This window comes from Leucopleurus acutus (genome assembly GCF_964270905.1).
Source record: "Leucopleurus acutus genome assembly, chromosome: X".
NCBI classification, from domain to species: Eukaryota; Metazoa; Chordata; class Mammalia; order Artiodactyla; family Delphinidae; genus Leucopleurus; species Leucopleurus acutus.
The window spans coordinates 130,957,326-130,976,423 of NC_139148.1; the positions used below are offsets into that span (position 1 = coordinate 130,957,326).

The following is a 19,098-nucleotide window of genomic DNA, read 5'->3' on the forward strand; positions in this document are numbered from 1 at the left end:
CCCGGACTCTATGGTTCCTACGCGTGAAGATAGACGGCCTATATAAGGCCTGCGCAGGCGTAAGAGCGTCTCTTTCCCTTCGGCGCGGTGAGTAGTCGGCGGTTGTGGCTCGTGCGGTGCCCTTGCCATTTCTCTCCTCTAGTTTAAGGCCTGTCTTCGACTGCTCTTCCGATCTTGTATGTTTTGTTGCAGCCACTGAAGATCTTGGTGTCGCCATGGGCCGCCGCCCCGCCCGCTGGTGAGTGCCTGTTTCGCTGCTGGGAAAGGGGGGGAGAATTGCATTTGGCTGCTAAAAGCAGCCGTGGGTGGGGTCTCCCTAGTGCGGCTTTCCTATCCTGGGAACGGACCCCGCGTATTCTCCAAGAACTTGCAGGTCGCTTTAGGTCTTTGTTTGTACCATTTGGTTTTATAAATTCATGCTGGTGTTTACCGCTTCCCCCTTTTCGTTGGAGTGGCCGGTTGACCCAGGTCTGCATATGTTAGCCCCATTTTAGGGCTACAAGCGACGTCCGCCTTGCATCCCGCCTTCAGAGCTGAAAAGTCGCTTGCTTTTTAGGTTCGGTGCCCTCAGGGCCTTTGTGTGCCATCCCCGTTTTATTTCCAGGCGACGTGCCGTGTGGGCTCCTTGGTCGGCAAGGGCAGTCCCAGAAAAGAGTGTTCAGCCGCCTCGTGTGCCTTCAGGGGGCGCCCATCACGAGGCTTGGAGGCCGACTTAATGCCACGTGCCCAAAGGACTTTAGGTGGATGGCATGAAGTGTGTTACTCTTCGTTTCAGGATGTTAGCCTTATAGGAAGTGGAAAACACAACAGGGCATAGAGGGTGGTTTTTTGTTTTTTTTTTTACTTTTATAATCTCCTAGCATTGGTGTGCTAACTTCTGGCCACATCTTGCTTTAGCACCAATTTCTAGGAATGAAGACCAAGCTTAGAGATGACATGTGTCATTCCCCCTCTCCCAACGCCCCTTTGGTCGTGGATTGAGGAAGAACTCAAAGTGCCTATTGTGGAGTTCACTTGTGAATCCCTGCTAACTTGGGTTCCTCCCCTTCCCCGCAGTTACCGGTATTGCAAGAACAAGCCATACCCAAAGTCTCGCTTCTGCCGAGGTGTCCCTGGTAAGTGGTGGGAAAGCCCCCAAACTGGTTTGGCTGCACTGACCCAGTGGCTATGGCACACACACACACTCACCAGGTTTTTTTTCTAGATGCTAAGATCCGCATCTTTGACCTGGGGCGGAAGAAGGCAAAAGTGGATGAGTTCCCACTCTGTGGCCACATGGTGTCGGATGAATATGAGCAGCTCTCCTCTGAAGGTGAGGCAGGTTTCCTTGTTCACCATTCCTGGTCCCTTGTATGTGGGCCCCCGGCCAGACCTAGGGCTCACTGCACTGGAATTATCAGGTCATTGGTCACGAGCAGCCAATCGTGAGCCTCTTCACTGAACTCCCCCAGCCAATACAGGTGTTCCCAGAGAGCCGCGGTGAGTGCCTCTGTGCCATTTTGTCTCACTCTGCTGCCTCCCCCGCCCCAATAGCCCTGGAGGCTGCCCGTATCTGTGCCAACAAGTACATGGTGAAGAGCTGCGGCAAAGATGGTTTTCACATCCGAGTGCGGCTCCACCCCTTCCACGTCATCCGCATCAACAAGATGTTGTCCTGTGCTGGAGCTGATAGGTGAGCTGGGTCCTGAGACTCCTGGCCTTTTCAGATGTTCTCCCATATCTTAAAGCCTGGGCTTGATTACTTTTTTCATCAGTCAGGGCAAAGAGGTGGCCTCACAAAGATTCAACCACCCATAGCGAAGCCAGGCCAAAGGGCTAGCAAGTGGACTTCAGTGGACAGTCCCAGAGACAAACACAAAAGGCGCCATGGCTCTGGGAAACAGGTAGAGGGAGGTGCTCCTGCTGGAGGAGCGCCTCTTTGAGCCTAATGACGTGAGCTGCAGGCAGGCAGGTTGCTGGCGTGGTCACAGGTTGGATGGCTTTCAGATGAGCCCAGTAGCACCTTGCAGGGATTGTAGCTAGTCTGTTCTAGGGTTCTCTGTGTTCTCTGCAGCCAGTTAAGCCGACTGTGCTCTTTTCCCCATGGGGGCCCGGTGTGCAATGGCTGCAAACAGCAGCCTCCTCGGTAGTGTATGCGGCCTGTTGCCTGTACGGGTTGCCCTAAGGGACCTTGGAGACAGCCCTTTCCGGTGGACATTAATGACTGGCATGCTGTTCCCAATCTAGGCTCCAGACAGGTATGCGTGGTGCCTTTGGAAAGCCCCAGGGCACAGTGGCCAGGGTCCACATTGGCCAGGTCATAATGTCCATCCGCACCAAGCTGCAGAACAAGGAGCATGTGATTGAGGCCCTCCGCAGGGCCAAGTTCAAGTTCCCTGGCCGCCAGAAGGTATGTAGTGCTACAGCCTTGGTCTCACCTTTCCCTGCTCCTGTCCCCAGGCCTCCTGACTCAGCTGTTTCTGTCTCTCTCTAGATCCACATCTCCAAGAAGTGGGGATTTACTAAGTTTAATGCAGATGAGTTTGAAAACATGGTGGCAGAAAAGCGGCTCATTCCGGATGGCTGTGGGGTCAAGTACATCCCTAATCGTGGCCCCCTGGACAAATGGCGGGCCCTGCACTCGTGAGAGCCTTGGCGCTGCCCCCTCCCCACCTATGGCCCGTAATAAACTCTACTTTCTTCTCCTGTCTTTGCATCTGGATTCATGGGGGGTGGGGGAGCCTCTGGGAGTCCTAGGGTTGCTCTCTCTTCTCAGAAAAAGGCTGACCACTAAGCTGGCCAGTTGGCACTTAGTAGGGCCGGCACCGGGACCAGCACTTGGACCTGCCTTAGATCCCAGGCAGTAGGTTCACAAGTCCCCCTGCATGTGCATGGAGCACTTCCTTAGCAAAGCACCCACCCTGGGTGATGGAAAGGGGTCTCGGGCAGCTGTGGAAGCTCTTCCCCAGGGTCCCAGACCAGGACAGGAACATTGTTGGACATGGGGAGGAAGGAAGCAGACCAGACATGATTCTGGCTCTATTTTCACCAGTTACCCCTGGAGTAAACATTTGTCCTGGGCCTAACCACATTTCCCCGTCTACAGAGTTGAGAAATCTCGTCACCCCACCCCATCCTAAGCCTAACCCACTACCCCTTACAGGGCCTCACTCCCAGGGCCCTTTACTCCTGATATCAAGCTCCTATGGCTGAGATAGGGCTTGGTGACAAGAGACCTTTGGGCAAATAGTGTGCAGTGCCCTCTGGCCCAGGGGATCCTGGTGTGCTATCTGACACCAACTGCCAGGGCCACCCTGCTGTAAGAGCTTACCCTGCTGTAAGAGTCCCAGAGCTCTGTTAGGTGGGGTGGCCTAGGGCTGCGAGCCCAGGAGAAGAGGACCCTAAAGGGATTTGTTCCAGAGCCCGGCATAGTAGCCGGAGAGCCTTGCTGCAGTCTGGCTGTGACTGCGTGCAGCAGTCGGCCCCCGAGAGGCCTCTGGCATCTTGTAATCCTTAGCGACTGCCATTTCTAAAGTTTAAAACTACCTTTTAACCTAAAGTTGATGCTTCTAAATCATAAAAACATAACTCGCACTTAAACGGCTCTGATGTCCTGCTAGCCGTCTTTAATGAGAACACTAAGTGGGGTCATTGTTGCTGCGGCTGTAGTATCCTGTATTCCTTTCCCCTGGGGGGTCGCATGCACGGGGACTTCTGTAGATACTATAGTGTGCACCTGTAGGGTTGGTAACCAGCCTCCGAGGTGTCAGGGCAGCTAGCTGGGTTACAATGAACTTAAACATTTCCTGTGGACTACTTACCGTGTGTGTGTGTGTGTGTGTGTGTGTGTGTGTGTGTGTGTGTGTGTGTGTGTGTGTGTGTGTGTGTGTGTGTGCGCGCGCGCGCGCGCGCGCGCGCGAACTGTTTAGCTCCGTCCCTGTATCTAGTCAGGTCTTGCTTCATGTGAGTCCCACGTATGATAAAGATGACCCTTTGCCATGTCTGCTACACACATGTAATATCCCTGCAATCGAGCTTTCTGTTCTCAGCGTGTATGGTCTTGGCATACAATAAATATTTATTTATTTGGCTGCATCGGGGTCTTAGTTGTGACACGTGGGATCTTCATTGCAGCATGGGGGATTTTCGTTCCCCCACCCCAGCCCTGGAGCCTGCCTTTTGTCCTCACTCCTGACACTACCTGGGCTTAGAGTGGCGTGGTTCCAGCCTCAGGGCTCCTGCCTTCCTCTTCCACATTCTCATGCCAAGCACAGGCCAAAGCAAAGGCACATAGAGGAGTGGCAGGGCATAGAGGAGTGGCAGGGCAGGATAGAACGGGGGTGGGGGGTTGAGTCCAGAAAACGGCATAGTCCTCGCAACTGGGCAGCTGGCATGCGGTGGCTTCAGGCCACCAGGCCCAGCTGGGGGGACAGGAGCAGCAGCAGTGACGGTAACAGAGCGGCCAGGCGGAGGGTCTGGGCCCCGTGCACCGCGCAGCTCAGCTCCACCTCCACGGGGTAGTGATCGCTGATGTTGAGGGCCTGGGGGTGGGCAGCGGGACAAAGCGTCAGTCTCGGGGCCTAGGGGCTTCTCCACGAGCCCGTTCCTGCCTCACCCCTTTACCTCCTCCTCGGTGAGCCCGAGGCTCTGGGGGAAGTCGAAGGCGGCTGCGCCGCGCAGCATGCTCTGCAGATGCTCCCCGTGTAGCACTATGCGGTCGTAGGTGCAGTGGGTGCTGGCCCGCACCGTGGTGTCCACGCCATCAGGGATGGCCCAGTGGAAGCCAGCCTGAGTCCGAAGGACTAGGTCATCCAGGCGCTTTTTGGTCAGTGAAGCACAGTCAGCGTTGAAGTCCCCAAGCAGGATCACGTCCTGGAGAGGGAAGCAGCAGTCGGGCCTGGCCACCTGGCTGTCCTGTCCCCCTCCCTCCCATACAATTGGCCCAGCCCTACCTCGCTCTGCCAGCGCTGGGAGGCGTCCAGAAACACGTGGTACAGGGCGTTGAGCTCCGTCTCTACGGCCTTCGGCGTGGTGTGCAGTGGGACCAGCACCAGGCTGGGAAGGACTGCAAGGCCCCGGGGACAGAGGGCTCCCAGCCACTCCTGGCCCTCCTCTGCCCAGTCCCCCCAGGGCCCCGTAGAACCCACCAGACCCCCATTCCTGCTCCCTCATAGGGGGCCACCCTTCATCCCTACCTACCCTTGCTGGGCAAAGAGAACCGGCACACAAAGGGCTCCCGGGCAAAGAGGTCATTCTGATCGTCGTACACGTAGGAATCCAGGACCTGCGCCCTGTGTGACCTGGTGGACCACTGGTTTCAGTTTGCAAGTGCTCACATCAGACCTGGCACTCAGGGGGCAGCCCTCCACCAGCAGCTCCATTTCATGTGAGCACAGCCTGCCTAGCCTTTCTTTCTAGAACTTCTTTTAGATTGAGATATAATTTGCACATCGTAAAACTCACCTGTGTAAAATGCACGATACAGTGGCATTCAGTACATTCACAAGGTTGTGCAACCATCCCCACAATCAATTCTAGAACATTCTTATCACCCCAAAGAAACCTCGCCCATGAGCAGTTCCCGTTCCCCTCCCCGCCAGCCCCTGGCAGCCCGTGATCTGTCTTGTCTCTGTACATCGCCTCTGCCGGACATTTCATGTGAACGGAATCCAATAATACATAGTCTTCTGTGTCTGGTTCTTTCCCTCAGCACATGTTTCAGGTTCATCCAGGCTGCAGCCTGGCTCAGACTTCCTTCCTTCTTAGGCTGAAGGATATCCTACTACGTGGAGAGACCGCCTTTTGTTTATCTGTTCATCAGCTGACGGACACTCGAATCATTTCCACTTTGAGATTGTTATGAGCGGTGCTACTATATGGGCGTGTCTCTGTTCCCCCATCATTTTGGAGTGAATTCTAGACATTATGTAATTTCATCTATATATAGGAACAGGTCTCCTTCCCTGACTGCCACCCTTGCCCTCTCAATCCTGACCCCTGCCCCAGGCTATCCTCCCAGGGACTTAGGGCTGTTTCTGGAAACTGGGTCTGCCCAGGACCCACGACAGGCCCCTGGTGAGCCTCTTCCCAGAAGCTGCAACCAGTCACTCCCAAAGAGGGAGCCAGCCTCACCCCGAGCCCCTGTGGCTTCCACAGGAGAGAGGCGGGGGGCCCCACTTCTGTACTTGCAGAAGGAAGGCCACCCGCTGGAGGGACACGTGGGCACTAAAGCTGTCTGGGGTAGAGGACAAGAAGACCCCAGGGTAAAACCACTGAGGAGAAAAAGTGTGATGCGGAGGTGAGGGCCACCCTTGGGGCTACTGCGCCGCCGCACACCGGGCCAAGTGTCCAGACCGCCCCGGTCACCATCTGCACTCACCGGTAGATATACACGTATTTCTCCTTGTACGTGCCACGCCCCAGCAGGTGGCTGCTCAGGAAGCTGTAGTGCCCAGAGTCATCAAATCTGCCAGGAAAGGGGAACCTCGGGTCAGTGGCCCTGAGGCTCTGTGGGGCCCCCAGTTTAGACCCACAGAGCCCTCCTCACCGATTGAGTTCTCGAAGCAGGAGTGGGATGGCACTGCCAGTAGAGTCCACCACCTCCTGCAGCACTGTGATGTCACAGCGAGCCAGGATCTGCAGGACACCAGGAAGGCCAGCCCCACTCAGTGCCAGCCACCCTGGGAGAGGGGTGGTATCCTGGGGGCCTGGCACCAGCGCGGCCAAGAGTGGCACGACACGCTGGCCGCAGGCCAAACAGAGCAGCGAGGCTAGAAGGGACCCGGGAGAAGACTGAACGCCATCTCCACCAACACCACACCCACTTTATGGAGGAGGAGACTGAGGCCAGTGACAGGGAAGGAAGGTGCTCCATGTCTCCACACCATGTCTCCTGATGTCCCCTCTTCTCTGGCACATGCCCCTGGTCAGGTAGGGCTAGGGGGCTTTGGGCCATGGTCCTTAGGGGCACAGCTTCTCTGCAGTGATGAACCTACCTGAACTAAGGTGTCCAGCACAGGCTCCCTGGCCACCTTGCTGAGCGTCAGCCGCTGGGTGTTAAAAGCACAGATGTGAAAGGTGTCAGCCCCACCAGCCAGGAGGAGGAGCAGAAGCAGTGCATGGCCGTGTATGGGCTTCTGGAACCCTCCAGAGGAATCCAGGTTGCTCCAGGTTCAGGTCCCAGTTGGGCTCAATTCTAGTTCCAGAAGGACATGGTAAAATGCGACAGAGAAAGTGATGCCGTCCTGCTGCTGCCCAGCACCAGCCTCCCAGAGCTGCCAGCATCACACATTTCCTGCCTTTCTTGTGGACACCTTCCCACATCAGCATGTATGGTTCAGTCTTGTTCTTTTTAACTGCGGTCAAATACACGTAGCATCACGTTCACCATCTTAACCATTTTGAAGTTCAGTGGCATGAAGCACCTTCACATTGTTGTGCAGCCATCCCCACCATCCATCCCCAGAACTCTTCCATCTTCCCAAACTGAAACCCTGTCCCCATTTGACACTAGCCCCCACATCCCCTCCCCCAGCCCGTGCCCCGCCCCCATCCTACTTTCTGTCTCTAGGAATCTGCCTGACTCTAAGCAGCTCATACAAGTGGAGTCATACAGTATCTGCCTGTCTGTGACCGTTTGATCTCACTGATCATAATGTGCTCATTTCATCCATGTCAGAATGTCCTTCCTTGTAAATTCTAAATAACATTCCACTGTATGGATGGACCACGTTTTGTTCATCTATTCACCTATCCATGGACACTGGGTTGCTTCCACTTTTTGGCTACTGTCAATACTGCTACTGTGAACATGAGTGTACAGATATCTCTTCAAGTTCCTGCTTTCAATCCTTTTGGTTAGATACCTAGAAGTGAAATTGCTGGAACATATGGTAATCCTATATTTAACTTTTTTGAGGAACCGCCATACTATTTTCCACAGTGGCTGCCGCATCTTACATTCCCACCAGCAGTTCACAAGGGTTCAACCTTAGAGTTGATTCCAACTTTTCACCGCCATTAGCAACTAGAAGGACCATCTTCGTGCATCTCTGTCTCCTCACTTGGCAGACATTATGCTTAAGACAAACTCCCAGCAGTATAATTGCTGGATTCAAGGGCGTATGCATTTAGAATGATCTCGGACACACCAACTCACCACACTGCAGTGTGTGATGGAGCCCCTCTCCCCATCCCCTCCACTACTGGTGAGCCCTACTTGTTCATCTTACCAGCTGGAGCACCCCTCTTCCTGAGTGTCTTTCGGGCTCAGGCCCTTGCTCAACTCCCTGTTGGTGTTGCCCTCATACGGCGACGTAAGTCCCTCTACTTCTGTCTGCCTGCTTTTCTCTGTTGCCTTGTCACCTTCCCCCTTGGTTTCACTTTCTGCCTGCCGGGGCTCCATGCCTGTTTCTCCCTAGCCACCTGCTCTGTCATTCATGCTAGTTTGGGTCCCCTGCCCTGGTATCTATTCTGGGATGTATGTAGGCCTTTAGGCAGCCCTGGGCTGGCAAGGGCAGGCTTGGAGGCTCTGGGGCCAGGGGCTCCCAGATGGGCGGAGGAAAAGAACTAGAGAGTTCCTGGCCTCAGCCCAAAGTCGGTCCGGGCTCCCAACACCAGCCCTTAGCCCCAGCCCTGGGATTCCCTTCCCTTCTCGCCTTCCCTCACAGGCTGGGGGCAATTTCCTCCTTCCCTCTGGCCAGAGGGCTCCCATACCTGTGCAGAACGGGTCGTCTCCACACCACCTTCCTGTGCTGTGAGCGGATCGCGACTCCCCACGGAATCACAACGTCTGCCTGGGCAGGGACCGTAGACGAAAAAAGAGAAACAGACTCTCAACTCTCCCCACCCGTCAGGGCTGGCTCGGCAGCCCCACCCTTCTCGGTGGGCGGGCCCGGCCCTGGCTCCACCCCGGAGGCCGCCGGGAGGTTGGGCAGCTGGCCTGGCTTGGACCTGGCCGCCCACTTTCCCACCAGACCCCGCCTTCCCCGCCCGGGTGGGACAGGGCGCTAGCGGAGGCAAAGGCGGGGGAGGGTTTGAGCAGATGACCGTGCTGTGAGTCAGAGTTTTTCCTGTGCCCAGGGCGCGTAGCGAGGAGCTGCGGGCGCCCGAGCGCAGACTCTGTTCTGTGCTCTCCCAGGCCCGGCGCTCAGCCCCCGTCCCCGGCCGCCTGCAGGAAGGATACGGTGGGGAAGACTCCAGAGCTGGAGCGCGTGCCTGAAAAAGGGAAGCTCCGCGGCGAGCCTGGGCACCCCCGAGGACAAGGGCCTTATCTCCAAGTCCTCGGGCCGGGCCCGGTGTGGCTGCGCACTCCTGAGCGCTCTGAATACTCAAAGCGAGCGACAGTCGGCGCAGGAACTGGCCATGGTGGTGGAAGCCGAGGGCGGACTAAAAAACTGTACCTGAGAGATTAGAGCGCTGGCAGCTCAGCGCCCCGTGGGGGTCCTGCACTGTCGCTGCTGGGACAAGTGGGGGACTCAGGCGGTGTCTGCGGGCGGGCGATGGGTCCTTACTGAATGGTTGTAGTGCGGTCTTCGGGGCAATGTCCCCGTTGGCAGGACCTACGTGCTAATGGATTGGGGGTGGGGATGAGCCGAAGACTGGGAATTTTTTTTTTTCCGCGTCTTGCTGGATCTTAGTTCCGGAGCAGGGATTGAACCCAGGCCCTCGGCAGTGAGAGCGCCGAGTCCTAACCACTGGACCGCCAGGGAATTCCCGGGAAAAATATTTTTTAATCAATAAAATTATACTTTGCTTTAAAAATAAAAAATAGACTGCTTAACGCCTACAGGGCTTTCTTTTTGGGGTGATGAACATGTTTGGACCTAGTTAGAGGTGGTGGTTGACAACACTGTGGGTATACTAAACGATATAAAATACTGTAATATATATAGTATTTCCTATTGTATGTTATATGCTGCTATATATTACATATTGCATCACACGTTACATTATATTACATACATACATTAGTATAGTACAATTCTGTAATATTGTGATTATATAAAGTTGTAGGGCTTCCCTGGTGGCACAGTGGTTAAGAATCGCCTGCCAATGCAGGGGACGCGGGTTCGTGCCCCGGTCTGGGAAGATCCCACGTGCCGCGGGGCGGCTAGGCCCGTGAGCCATGGCCGCTGAGCCTGCGCATCCGGAGCCTGTGCTCCGCAGCGGGAGAGGCCACAACAGTGAGAGGCCCGCGTACTGCAAAAAAAAAAAAAAAAAAAAAAAGTTGTATGTAGCTAATTATGTAAAGTTACATAACAATACATAACGTTTAACATTACATATGTTACATACATAAAATAATGTAATATAAAATGCTATAAAATACTATAAAATGGTTAATTCCGTGTTATATGAAATTAATGAAAACAAAGGGGGAAAGAAACTAAAGTAAAAGTGCTCCGCCAGCCCCGATCTTTTTTTTAAAATAAATTTATTTATTTATTTTTGGTTGCATTGGGTCTTCATTGCTGTGCGCAGTGCACGGTTTTCTCATTGCAGTGGCTTCTCTTGTTGCGGAGCACGGGCTCTAGGCGCGTGGGCTTCAATAGTTGTAGCACGTGGGCTTAGCTGCTAGCACCGCGGCATGTGGGGTCTTCCCTGACCAGGGCTCAAATCCGTGTCCCCTGCATTGGCAAGCAGACTCTTAACCACTGCACCACCAGGGAAGCCAGCCCTGATTTTGTGTGGTGTCAGGTAATCGTGCTGCGCAGCCCATGTTACTCTCGGAGAGTTCACCGGGGAGGAACTAATGAGACAAAACGGACCTGCAGCCGGTGGGCGGCCTCAAATCCGCGCTGCTCCGGAGCGGGGCGGGGCCACGCGGCCCGCGGGCCCGCCCCCGCTGCCGTCAAGCGGCCCGAGCGCGTTTTGCGACAGACAGCGGTAGAGCCCGGCGCCGTCGCAGGCTCGCTTTCCGGCGGGTGCGGGGGCTTCGCGGCTACTGCTCCCGTCTGCGCTAGGTTCTCAGTGCGCACCCCATCTCCTGGCTCCAGGGCGGCTAGTGTGTGGCGAGAGATCGGGGACGGGCCCGGTTCTGGCCTGACCTACTAGGTGACCTTGGTCGAGTCCCCTGTCGCGCCGAGCCGCGGCGCCCGTCTGTGGCGCGGGCCTGTTAGGGACCCATCCCCCGAGCTGTTGAGGACACAGACCTAGAGTAGCCCCACAGCCTGCCCCAGGGCAGGGGGAGCGCCGGGCCGCCGGGGGCGGTGGGGGAAGCTCGGTCGGGGCGGGGAGATGCCCCTACATGTGAAATGGCCGTTCCCCGCGGTGCCGCCGCTCACCTGGACCCTGGCCAGCAGCGTCGTCATGGGCTTGGTGGGCACCTACAGCTGCTTCTGGACCAGTGAGTGGACCCAAAGCCGAGGCAGGGTTGGCCACGGGTCTCCACGCCCAACCAGAGTTGGGGTTCTGGGTTGGGGGCGCTGGCAGGGGCTGGCTTGGCCGGGGGGGGAGCTCTGGGCTCCCCGGAAAGAAAGCAAAGATCCCGACCCTCCCGCTCTCCCGCCAGAGTACATGAACCGCCTCACCGTCCACAACAAGGAGGTTCTGTACGAGCTCATCGAGAACCGAGGCCCAGCCACACCCCTCATCACGGTGTCCAATCACCAGTCCTGCATGGATGACCCTCACCTCTGGGGTACACGGGCCAGTGTGCTGGGTTTGGGGAAGCAAGGAGGGAACCTGGGACAGGGCCAAACACAAGCAGAACAAACTCACTCCTCACGGGCTGCTTCGCATAGCTCCGGCACTCCTGTTGCTGGGCTGTCCTGCTCCAGGGATGGAAGTTTGATTTGTGGCCCCTTCAGCATCCTCCTAGGGAGTGTAATTTGGAGAGCGCCTCAGGTATTTGGAGGGAATGGACGTAGGGCAAGGTCTGACAGCTTCTTTACTCTGACGTATCAGGCCCAGTGTGTCAGACCCTCCATTCTCTAAACTGTTGACGGTTCCAAAGAGCCTTGGGAACAAACCTGAGGACCACAGAGTGTCCTGTCAAGGAAACTCTGGGCTAGGGGCTGGAAGACCTGGGTCCTGTTTCCAGCGTTGCCCCAGGCTGGGTTTGTAGCCTTCCACCAGCCTCGCTGGGGAGCCCGCTTCCCCACCTAGAAGTTCCTGCTCTGCTGACTTCACAGGGAGTGGCTGGGCTCCAGCAACCCAGATGGCTGGGTACAGGGGTGCCCGGGGCTCCCACTGCTGGACTCAGGAGGTTATAGACTAGGAGCTAGAGCTCGTGGGAAGCCATCTGGTCAAATCAGAGCCTTTCATAGCTCACCCTTGCCGCCGGGCAGAGCATGGCCTGCAGGGTGCCACAGGCAGATTCCAGGAGACCAGGAAGGAGGCTAGAGCCATCCAGTAACCTGGACCAAGGTGGCGGCAGTGACAATGCGGAAATGGGTAGAAGAATAGGCAGCATCAGAATGTATCGGGGAGGTAGGCAGACCAGCTGTGGTGACTAATAAGACATACGGGGTGGGAGAGAGGGAGGGGCCCGGGAGAACTTGGGGGTCCAGCCCAAGGGTCGGGAAGATGCCACTTTGGGCCATAGGGAAATGGTAGTACTGCTGTCCATGTCCCTCATTCCCCAAAACAGGATGACAGAAATCGGCGCCCCCTAGGTACAAGGTAAGTTGGGGCATGAAGTCTTTCCTCTCCTTCTCCAGGGATCCTGAAACTCCGCCACATCTGGAACCTGAAGTTGATGCGTTGGTGAGGAGCAGTGGGCCCCTCGTGGTGGGCCGGCAGGCTTCACCCATCTCTGCCCAGGTCTGCCCTCCCCCTACTGTGCCCTGGAGGAGCCTCCAGCAGTCCAGGCAGGGCACGGGGTGGGGCCCCGCAGGCACTCCTGTGCCTCCATTCTGCACTGCCCACGATGTCAGGCCTCACGCTGGGGGCAGGGCAGAGAAGCAGGGTGCAGGGGAGGCCGCGGTGACCACGTCTGTCCCCGCTCCAGGACCCCCGCGGCCGCAGACATCTGCTTCACCAAGGAGCTGCATTCCCACTTCTTCAGCTTGGGCAAGTGCGTGCCCGTGTGCCGAGGTGAGGTGCTTCTGGGGGCTTCTCTGGCCTCCCTTGGGGCCGGGAGACTGGTGGTCCATGCCTCTGGCTTGGCAGTGCTGGGAGTAGAGGGACCCTGGTGGGCCAGGCAGCCAGGGAGCCGGGGGCCACTGCCTCACTCGCGTGAGGCCCAGCTTCATCCTGCGGCAGGAGGGGTGGCAGTGGCTTCTTGGAGCGCACTGCATTCCCTGCGACTGCCTGAGGATCGTGTGCCTCCGGCTCCGATGTTAGACGTGGACGAGGCGTTATCCACGGTTCCTTCTCTTGAGGACGTTGCTGAGAGAGACTCACTGATGGCAGTGTGGTGTCATCAGTGTGTGATGGTGGTGGCGTGTGCCGTAGGGTGAGGGGTGTGATGTTGAGTGATTAATCAGCACCTCTCGAGAGCTTCCGGAGGTAGGGCCCATTTTCATCCCCTTCTCCAGATAAGGGGACTCAGAGGGATAAAGGTGCTGGCCCAGGGTCACAGGGCAAGAGGTGGCAAAGCCAGGATTCAAATCCAGGTTGCTTTTCCCTCTGGGGAAGCAGGATTTTTCCAGGGAGAGTATGAAAGGAAAGGCATCCTAGACACGGGAAGCATGTAGCAGACACTGGAGAGGTACGTGATAAAGGTAGAAAATGTGCATTGCAGGCTGAAAGTGAAGGTTCTGGAACAATCATGTGAAGAATTTGGGCTCTGCTTTCTCATCAGGGTAGTGACAGGGCTTTCGAGTGTGGTTAGAGAGAGAGCCCCCGGCTGCAGTGTGCCTGGAGGGCAGAAGCGGGGTCGAGGATTGTAGCTGGGCCTCTGGGGGTCACCACAGAGAGCAGAGACGAGACGGCTTTGGGATACGCTCTGGAGCCGGAGTGGACAGGACTTGATAGGTTGGGTGTAGGAGGGGGCGAGGAAAAGAAAACGCAAAGATGACACTAGATGATGTCTGGTAACGATGAGCCACTGGGAGGATGGGACTAGGGGAAGGCAGCATGGTGGTTGAGAGGAGCCTGTCACCTGAGGAGGGAATGGTCCAGAGACAGTGAGATGCGCAGCTCTGGAGCTCAAAAAAATGCTTGGGAATAAAGATACCGGGAACTCAACCGCAAACAAAGTCACAAACATAGAAGTGAGATCGTAGACGGGGAGAGCACGGAGAGAGCAGGGCCCCAGGACAGCACCTCAGCACAGAAGGAGATACGAGCCACCAAGACAGCAGAGAGCAGTGGCCAGAGAGGAAAGAAGCAAAACAGGGCCCCTCGGTACTGTGGAAGCCTCCGGTGACCCTGGAGAAGCCACTTCTCTGGACTGACGGCCACAGGAGCTTCGGGGCAGGGCGTGGGGTAGACGGCGGGGGGGTGGGGGGTGGGGGGGGTGGGGGGTTGGCCACTCCTCCCAGAGGTTGGGTTGTGAAGAGGAAGTAACCAAAGGGCGTTGGAGGTCAGGGAAATCTTATTTCTAGTAGATGGAAGTAAAACATGGTAAAATCCAATAAAGTAACCTCAGATAATAAACAAGGTTCTTTAATGAAAAGCTGCAGCGCCCACCCTCCAGATCCGCAGACCTAGTTACTCCCCAGAGATAGCCACCTGGAACACTTTCTGTTTTTGGTGCTGGAGGCGGCTTCCTTTCACTGAAACACAAGCAGAGGCTACAGTGTCATGGCAAGTGCACTGCTCTGAGAGGTGGCGACTCTGCGCAGGCAGCCCATCCCTGAGTCTCAGTTCCTCCTTTCTGCAACCTCAGAGGCCTTCCGTGTCCACTTCTAGTCTCATTCTGCTTTTTGACCCGCATCTAAGTTTTATTGCACAATAAAAGCAGCAAGTGAAATCTTAATCCTAAGCACCTTCTGGTGAGAGAAAGTGGGCAGGGACAAGCTGTTTCTCAAACGCATTTGACGTGCAGCAAAGATCTAACAACACGTATTGAAGCAAAGGAAGTATCTGGCATATGTTGCTTCTGTGTTCCAGAAAATTCCCCTTGCCCCCCAAGCATAGGCCTTGTGATAGGACGTGAAGTGTCAGAGTGATCTTTCACAAGCTATACAAGTGCGTAGAAGTAGCATTTGCAAAAGCTAAACATTATGAAGTGTTGCTCCCAAAGCACGGTCTTTGTAAATTTTGATTCCAAGCTGGATGGCTCGGTTGCACCAGTGGGTTTTTGTAGAGCAGGAGCCTGCGCCCCTGCAGCCCACCCCTACCGGCTAATGCGAGCCCAGGTAGGGAAAGTGCTGCTCTCAGCTGCGACGCCCTGAGAAACTGCAGTGCGTGACTGCTCCCCAGCTCCAGCCCCTAAGGGAGCTGCCGGGCCGGGTTCCCATTTGGGTTGGGTTGAGGCTCCTGGATCCCTATCTAGCACCTTCCAAAGACTCCGCCTTGCAGAGAACAGGTTGAAAGTCCATTTCTTAGTGCATTGGCCCAAAGAGTCCTGGTGTCAGTCTGTCTGTCTCTCTCCCTCTTTGTGCTGCGGCTCTCTACTCCTTACTTGATAACATAAGGATATTTACCCCGCTTCTTCAACCTCCCCCCTTCTCTGTCTCTGTCCACTCTACGGACAAGGTTGACGAGTGAGGCTCCACTGTGCGTGGGTACAGATTGCCCCCATGTGCCTCCAGGTCAAGAGCCAGCACGCGGCATTAGGCATTCATGTCTGTGTTGTTGCTGACCGCCGGGCCACCTGGGTCCAGTGTCGTGGTCTCAGGGAAACTCTAAGGCGAGTGTTGCTAGCACTGGGGGCGGCTCAACCCTGCTGTTTTCCATGTAGCAGGTTTGAGTTTTCCCCAACTCTCAGTGACACTGTGTTCCGTCAAACATTCTCCCGTTCCCGAGAGGCCTGGCTGAGGGTGAGTCTAGTTTTCAGGGGGAGCCTTTCAAGGAAGGGGCCAGCAGAGGCTGAGGGCTCAGGAAGGGCTGGGGGGCCTGTGAGGAGTGGCTGCGGGAACTGGCCTGGCAGAGACCCCGGGGAAAGGGTCGCTGTCCAGAATCTGGGGCCCAGGTGAGGCTGGAAATCACGCACACACTGGGCCAGAGGCAGCAAGTGGTAGGCTCGCCCCGGGGGTGGCGCACCCTAAAGCTGCAGGAGCCCAATCAGGGAGGCAGCCGAGCAGGCCCGAGGGACTGGCCTTGGAAGGTGTCCGTGTGGGCCGCCCGCTGGGGGATGGGGAGCTGCTGCTTCGTGCCCAGGGAGGGCGGAGGGGGCCCTGGAGGATGGAGACTGAAGGGAGGGACTGTCTCTTGGCAGGAGATGGCGTCTACCAGAAGGGAATGGATTTCATTTTGGAGAAGCTGAACCACGGGGACTGGGTGCACATCTTCCCAGAAGGTCAGTGGGGCTGGCAGGGTCGTGACCCTCTCAAGAACATGGGTGGGACTGCCCCCCCGCCGCCGCCCGGCAGCCCCCAGCCTCACCTCCATCCTGCCTCTCAACAGGGAAAGTGAACATGAGCTCCGAGTTCCTGCGCTTCAAGTGGGGTGAGAGCCGCTGGCCGCCTCCGGCTGGGTTGGACTGTGGCAGGCGGGGCAGAGGAGCATGTTGGGAGCGGCGGGAAGGGCAGGTGCCCACCCAGGGCAGCTGCTTTTGACTGGGGGAGGGCAGGAGTGGCCCCGGCCGCAGGCTGGCACCGCAGCTCCACTCATGCCACCATTTCTGCCTCTCTCTGGGGTAGGAATCGGACGCCTGATCGCCGAATGTCATCTCAATCCTGTCATTCTGCCGCTGTGGCATGTCGGTGAGCCAAGGCTGCGGCCCAGGGAAGGGGGCTTCGCTCGCTCGTATTGGCGGGTGGGTCTCCTCTGGGTGGCAGAGAGGGGGTGCCCGAGCTGCCCTGCTCCACCCCACACCTGCTTCCCAGCCTTCTGTCTGCTGTGCTACAGGAATGAACGACGTCCTTCCTAACAGCCCGCCCTACTTCCCCCGCTTTGGACAGGTGGGTAGGGCTGCTGACCTTGTCCGTCTATCTGTCTGTCTGCCATCTGCCCATGACTCCCACTCAGCACCACTGAGGCCAGATTCAGGAGGCTGCAGCAGGGGGAATGGAGTGAAGCGGGGTGGGGTGTCTTCCTGGCACCAAGGCCAGGGCCGGGGCAGGGGCAGGCCTTGGGATTGGGACAGGACAGGATGGGATGACTAGGGCATGGACCCCGGGACTGGGATGGCCCTTGGATGTCACTGAGCCCAACCACCTCGTTTTAAAGAGGTTAGAGTAGACCCGAGGGAGTACTCAGCAAGGTGGGGACAGGACTTGGCCTCTGGCTCCCCAGGGTGCTGGGGCTGTGGGCACCCCCCGCTCCTGTCGCCCACCGGCGGCCCGTCTCCCCACAGAAAATCACCGTGCTGATTGGGAAGCCCTTCAGTGCCCTGCCTGTGCTCGAGCGGCTCCGGGCAGAGAACAAGTCAGCTGTGAGTTTCTCCCCCAGGCCATCCCAGAGCTGTCCTAGCCCATCCCAGTGCCCTTGGCCTCCCAGGGACCCTGGGCGAAGCTCCCTGAGGGCTGCAGGCCAGCCCCAGTCCTTCCCCTCAGGTGGAGATTCGCAAAGCCCTGACAGACTTCATCCAGGAGGAATTCCAGCGCCTGAAGAGCCAGGCCGAGCAGCTCCACAACCACCTGCAGGCCGGGAGATAGGCGCCACCCTGCCCAGACCCCGCCCAGATCCTGCCCTGGCTTTCCTCTTGGACTGGGGCGGGGACAGGGAGGGGCGGCGAGGCCTGGGACAGAGGCAGCTCTGGGACCCGAGTCCCAGCTGCCGGGAGATCGGTGCTGCCTTGGGTTCTGGCCCTGCACAGAGCTGGGCTGGGGGATGGACTGATGCTTTGAGCTCAGATACGGTTTTTTAGACAGATTTGTTCAGAACCCTTAACGGGTGCCCTCTCCTAGTTGGTGTGCGTTCCAGCTCCTCTGTGGTTCTTCAGCTGAAAGAAGGGTCTCAGCTGCTCCTCCCACTTGGCCACGCAGGGAGGAAGACATTTAGGCAGCGGCCTCCTTCCTTCTTGCCTTCAAGGTGTTCTCTCCCAGGGCCGGGCACTGGAGGGAGGGTAGTTGAAGCGGGGCAGTGGCCAGGCCTGGCTTCTACCCACCTGCCCTGGTCCAGGAGCTGCTCACCACTTCCTCAGGGATGGCCGTCAGCCACGTCTTCCTTCTGCCCGTGCTCCCCACAGGCGTGGGCCCCTCGGGCAGGGCCCGCCCTGGGCTGCAGGTAGAAGAAGTGGAGCCCAGCCAAATGGAGCCTGCAGCGAGGGCCCAAGACGTGGCCCCTGCCCTCACGCTGGGGCCTCCCTGGCAGCACCTGAACCCCTGGCGCCTGCGTTTTCATGTTTTATAAACAATAAAGCATCTGTGTTGTGCTCTTTTACATCTGGCCTCCCTGTAGGGGTGGGGGTGGGAGGTGACCCTCTGGACAGGAAGGCTGGGCCTTAGAGCTCTGGGCACATCGAGAGCACTTGACCAGATGGGCTCTCAGTCTGTACCAGTCGCCTAAGGCTTCCGTCATTGTCTATGATCCCCATACAACCTTGCAAAAGTAGGGATTAATCTCATTCTGTAAAGGACGCAGAGCGAGGTTCATGGACTTGCTTCAAAACCCAAAGATTTGTAATACACGTAACTAACGCAGGGCTCACACCCAGAATAAATAAAGAACTCCTATAAATCAGTAAAAGGATAAACAATCGGATAGAAAAACGGGAAGATTGATGTGAGCAGTCACTTCATAGAAGAGGAAACAATGGCAGAGCTGAAAATACGTGTACTGTATGAGTTTGCTGTAACTGCAGTAACAAAGCACCCTAAACTGGTAGGGTTAAAACAACAAAAGATTTATTCTCTCACAGTGCTGGAGGTCAGAAGTCCAAGGTCAAGGTAACGGCAGGGTTGGCTCCTTGTGGGGGCTCTGAGGAGGGATCTGCCCCTCTCCTAGCTTCCAGTGGTGGCCAGCAATCCTTGGTGTTCCTTGGCTTGAAGACACAAGTTCACTCCAATCTCTGCTTCCAGCTTTGTATGGCCTCTTCTTCTAAGGACACCAGTCGCTGGATTAGGGCTCGCTACTCCACTATGACCTCATCTTAACTAATTATACTCACAAAGATCCTTTTTC

At 56.7% G+C, this 19,098-nt stretch overlaps 3 protein-coding genes across 4 annotated transcripts; 2 read left to right on the forward strand and 1 right to left on the reverse strand.

Moving 5' to 3' along the window:
• Positions 1–83: 83 nt before the first annotated feature.
• Positions 84–2,689, forward strand: RPL10 (ribosomal protein L10). Its single transcript, XM_082864499.1, has 6 exons — positions 84–238; positions 1,057–1,115; positions 1,205–1,312; positions 1,534–1,672; positions 2,227–2,389; positions 2,474–2,689. Exons 1-6 carry the CDS (start codon positions 216–218, stop codon positions 2,624–2,626), a joined length of 645 nt encoding a protein of 214 aa, XP_082720625.1. The 5' UTR covers positions 84–215; the 3' UTR covers positions 2,627–2,689.
• A 1,297-nt stretch (positions 2,690–3,986) lies between these two features.
• Positions 3,987–11,107, reverse strand: DNASE1L1 (deoxyribonuclease 1 like 1; the record flags this gene model as incomplete). The annotated part of the gene is made up of 11 exons (XM_082865175.1): positions 3,987–4,520; positions 4,603–4,851; positions 4,932–5,044; positions 5,179–5,279; positions 6,359–6,445; positions 6,527–6,615; positions 6,975–7,028; positions 8,695–8,774; positions 9,381–9,546; positions 10,749–10,981; positions 11,104–11,107. 11 exons carry the CDS (start codon positions 11,105–11,107, stop codon positions 4,383–4,385), a joined length of 1,314 nt encoding a protein of 437 aa, XP_082721301.1. The 3' UTR covers positions 3,987–4,382.
• Positions 11,108–11,143: 36 nt separating this feature from the next.
• TAFAZZIN (tafazzin, phospholipid-lysophospholipid transacylase) lies at positions 11,144–18,216 on the forward strand. 2 transcript variants are annotated; one of them, XM_082864593.1, is made up of 10 exons: positions 11,144–11,326; positions 11,492–11,620; positions 12,642–12,687; positions 12,932–13,017; positions 16,250–16,330; positions 16,438–16,479; positions 16,674–16,736; positions 16,882–16,934; positions 17,330–17,407; positions 17,529–18,216. In XM_082864593.1, exons 1-10 carry the CDS (start codon positions 11,218–11,220, stop codon positions 17,628–17,630), a joined length of 789 nt encoding a protein of 262 aa, XP_082720719.1. In that variant the 5' UTR covers positions 11,144–11,217; the 3' UTR covers positions 17,631–18,216. The 2 variants fall into 2 exon arrangements, with proteins under 2 accessions (XP_082720719.1, XP_082720720.1); XM_082864594.1 differs by lacking the exon at positions 11,492–11,620.
• The last annotated feature ends 882 nt before the right edge of the window (positions 18,217–19,098 follow it).

Coding starts and splice junctions, on each gene's coding strand:
- RPL10 (XM_082864499.1), top strand. CDS start 216: ATGGGCCGCCGCCCCGCCCGCTG. Junction 1,116..1,204: donor CTTCTGCCGAGGTGTCCCTG/GTAAGTGGTGGG, acceptor TTTTTTTTCTAG/ATGCTAAGATCCGCATCTTT. Junction 1,673..2,226: donor TCCTGTGCTGGAGCTGATAG/GTGAGCTGGGTC, acceptor TTCCCAATCTAG/GCTCCAGACAGGTATGCGTG.
- TAFAZZIN (XM_082864593.1), top strand. CDS start 11,218: ATGCCCCTACATGTGAAATGGCCGTTCCCCGCGGTGCCGCCGCTCACC. Junction 16,737..16,881: donor TCTGCCGCTGTGGCATGTCG/GTGAGCCAAGGC, acceptor GCTGTGCTACAG/GAATGAACGACGTCCTTCCT. Junction 17,408..17,528: donor GGGCAGAGAACAAGTCAGCT/GTGAGTTTCTCC, acceptor CCTTCCCCTCAG/GTGGAGATTCGCAAAGCCCT.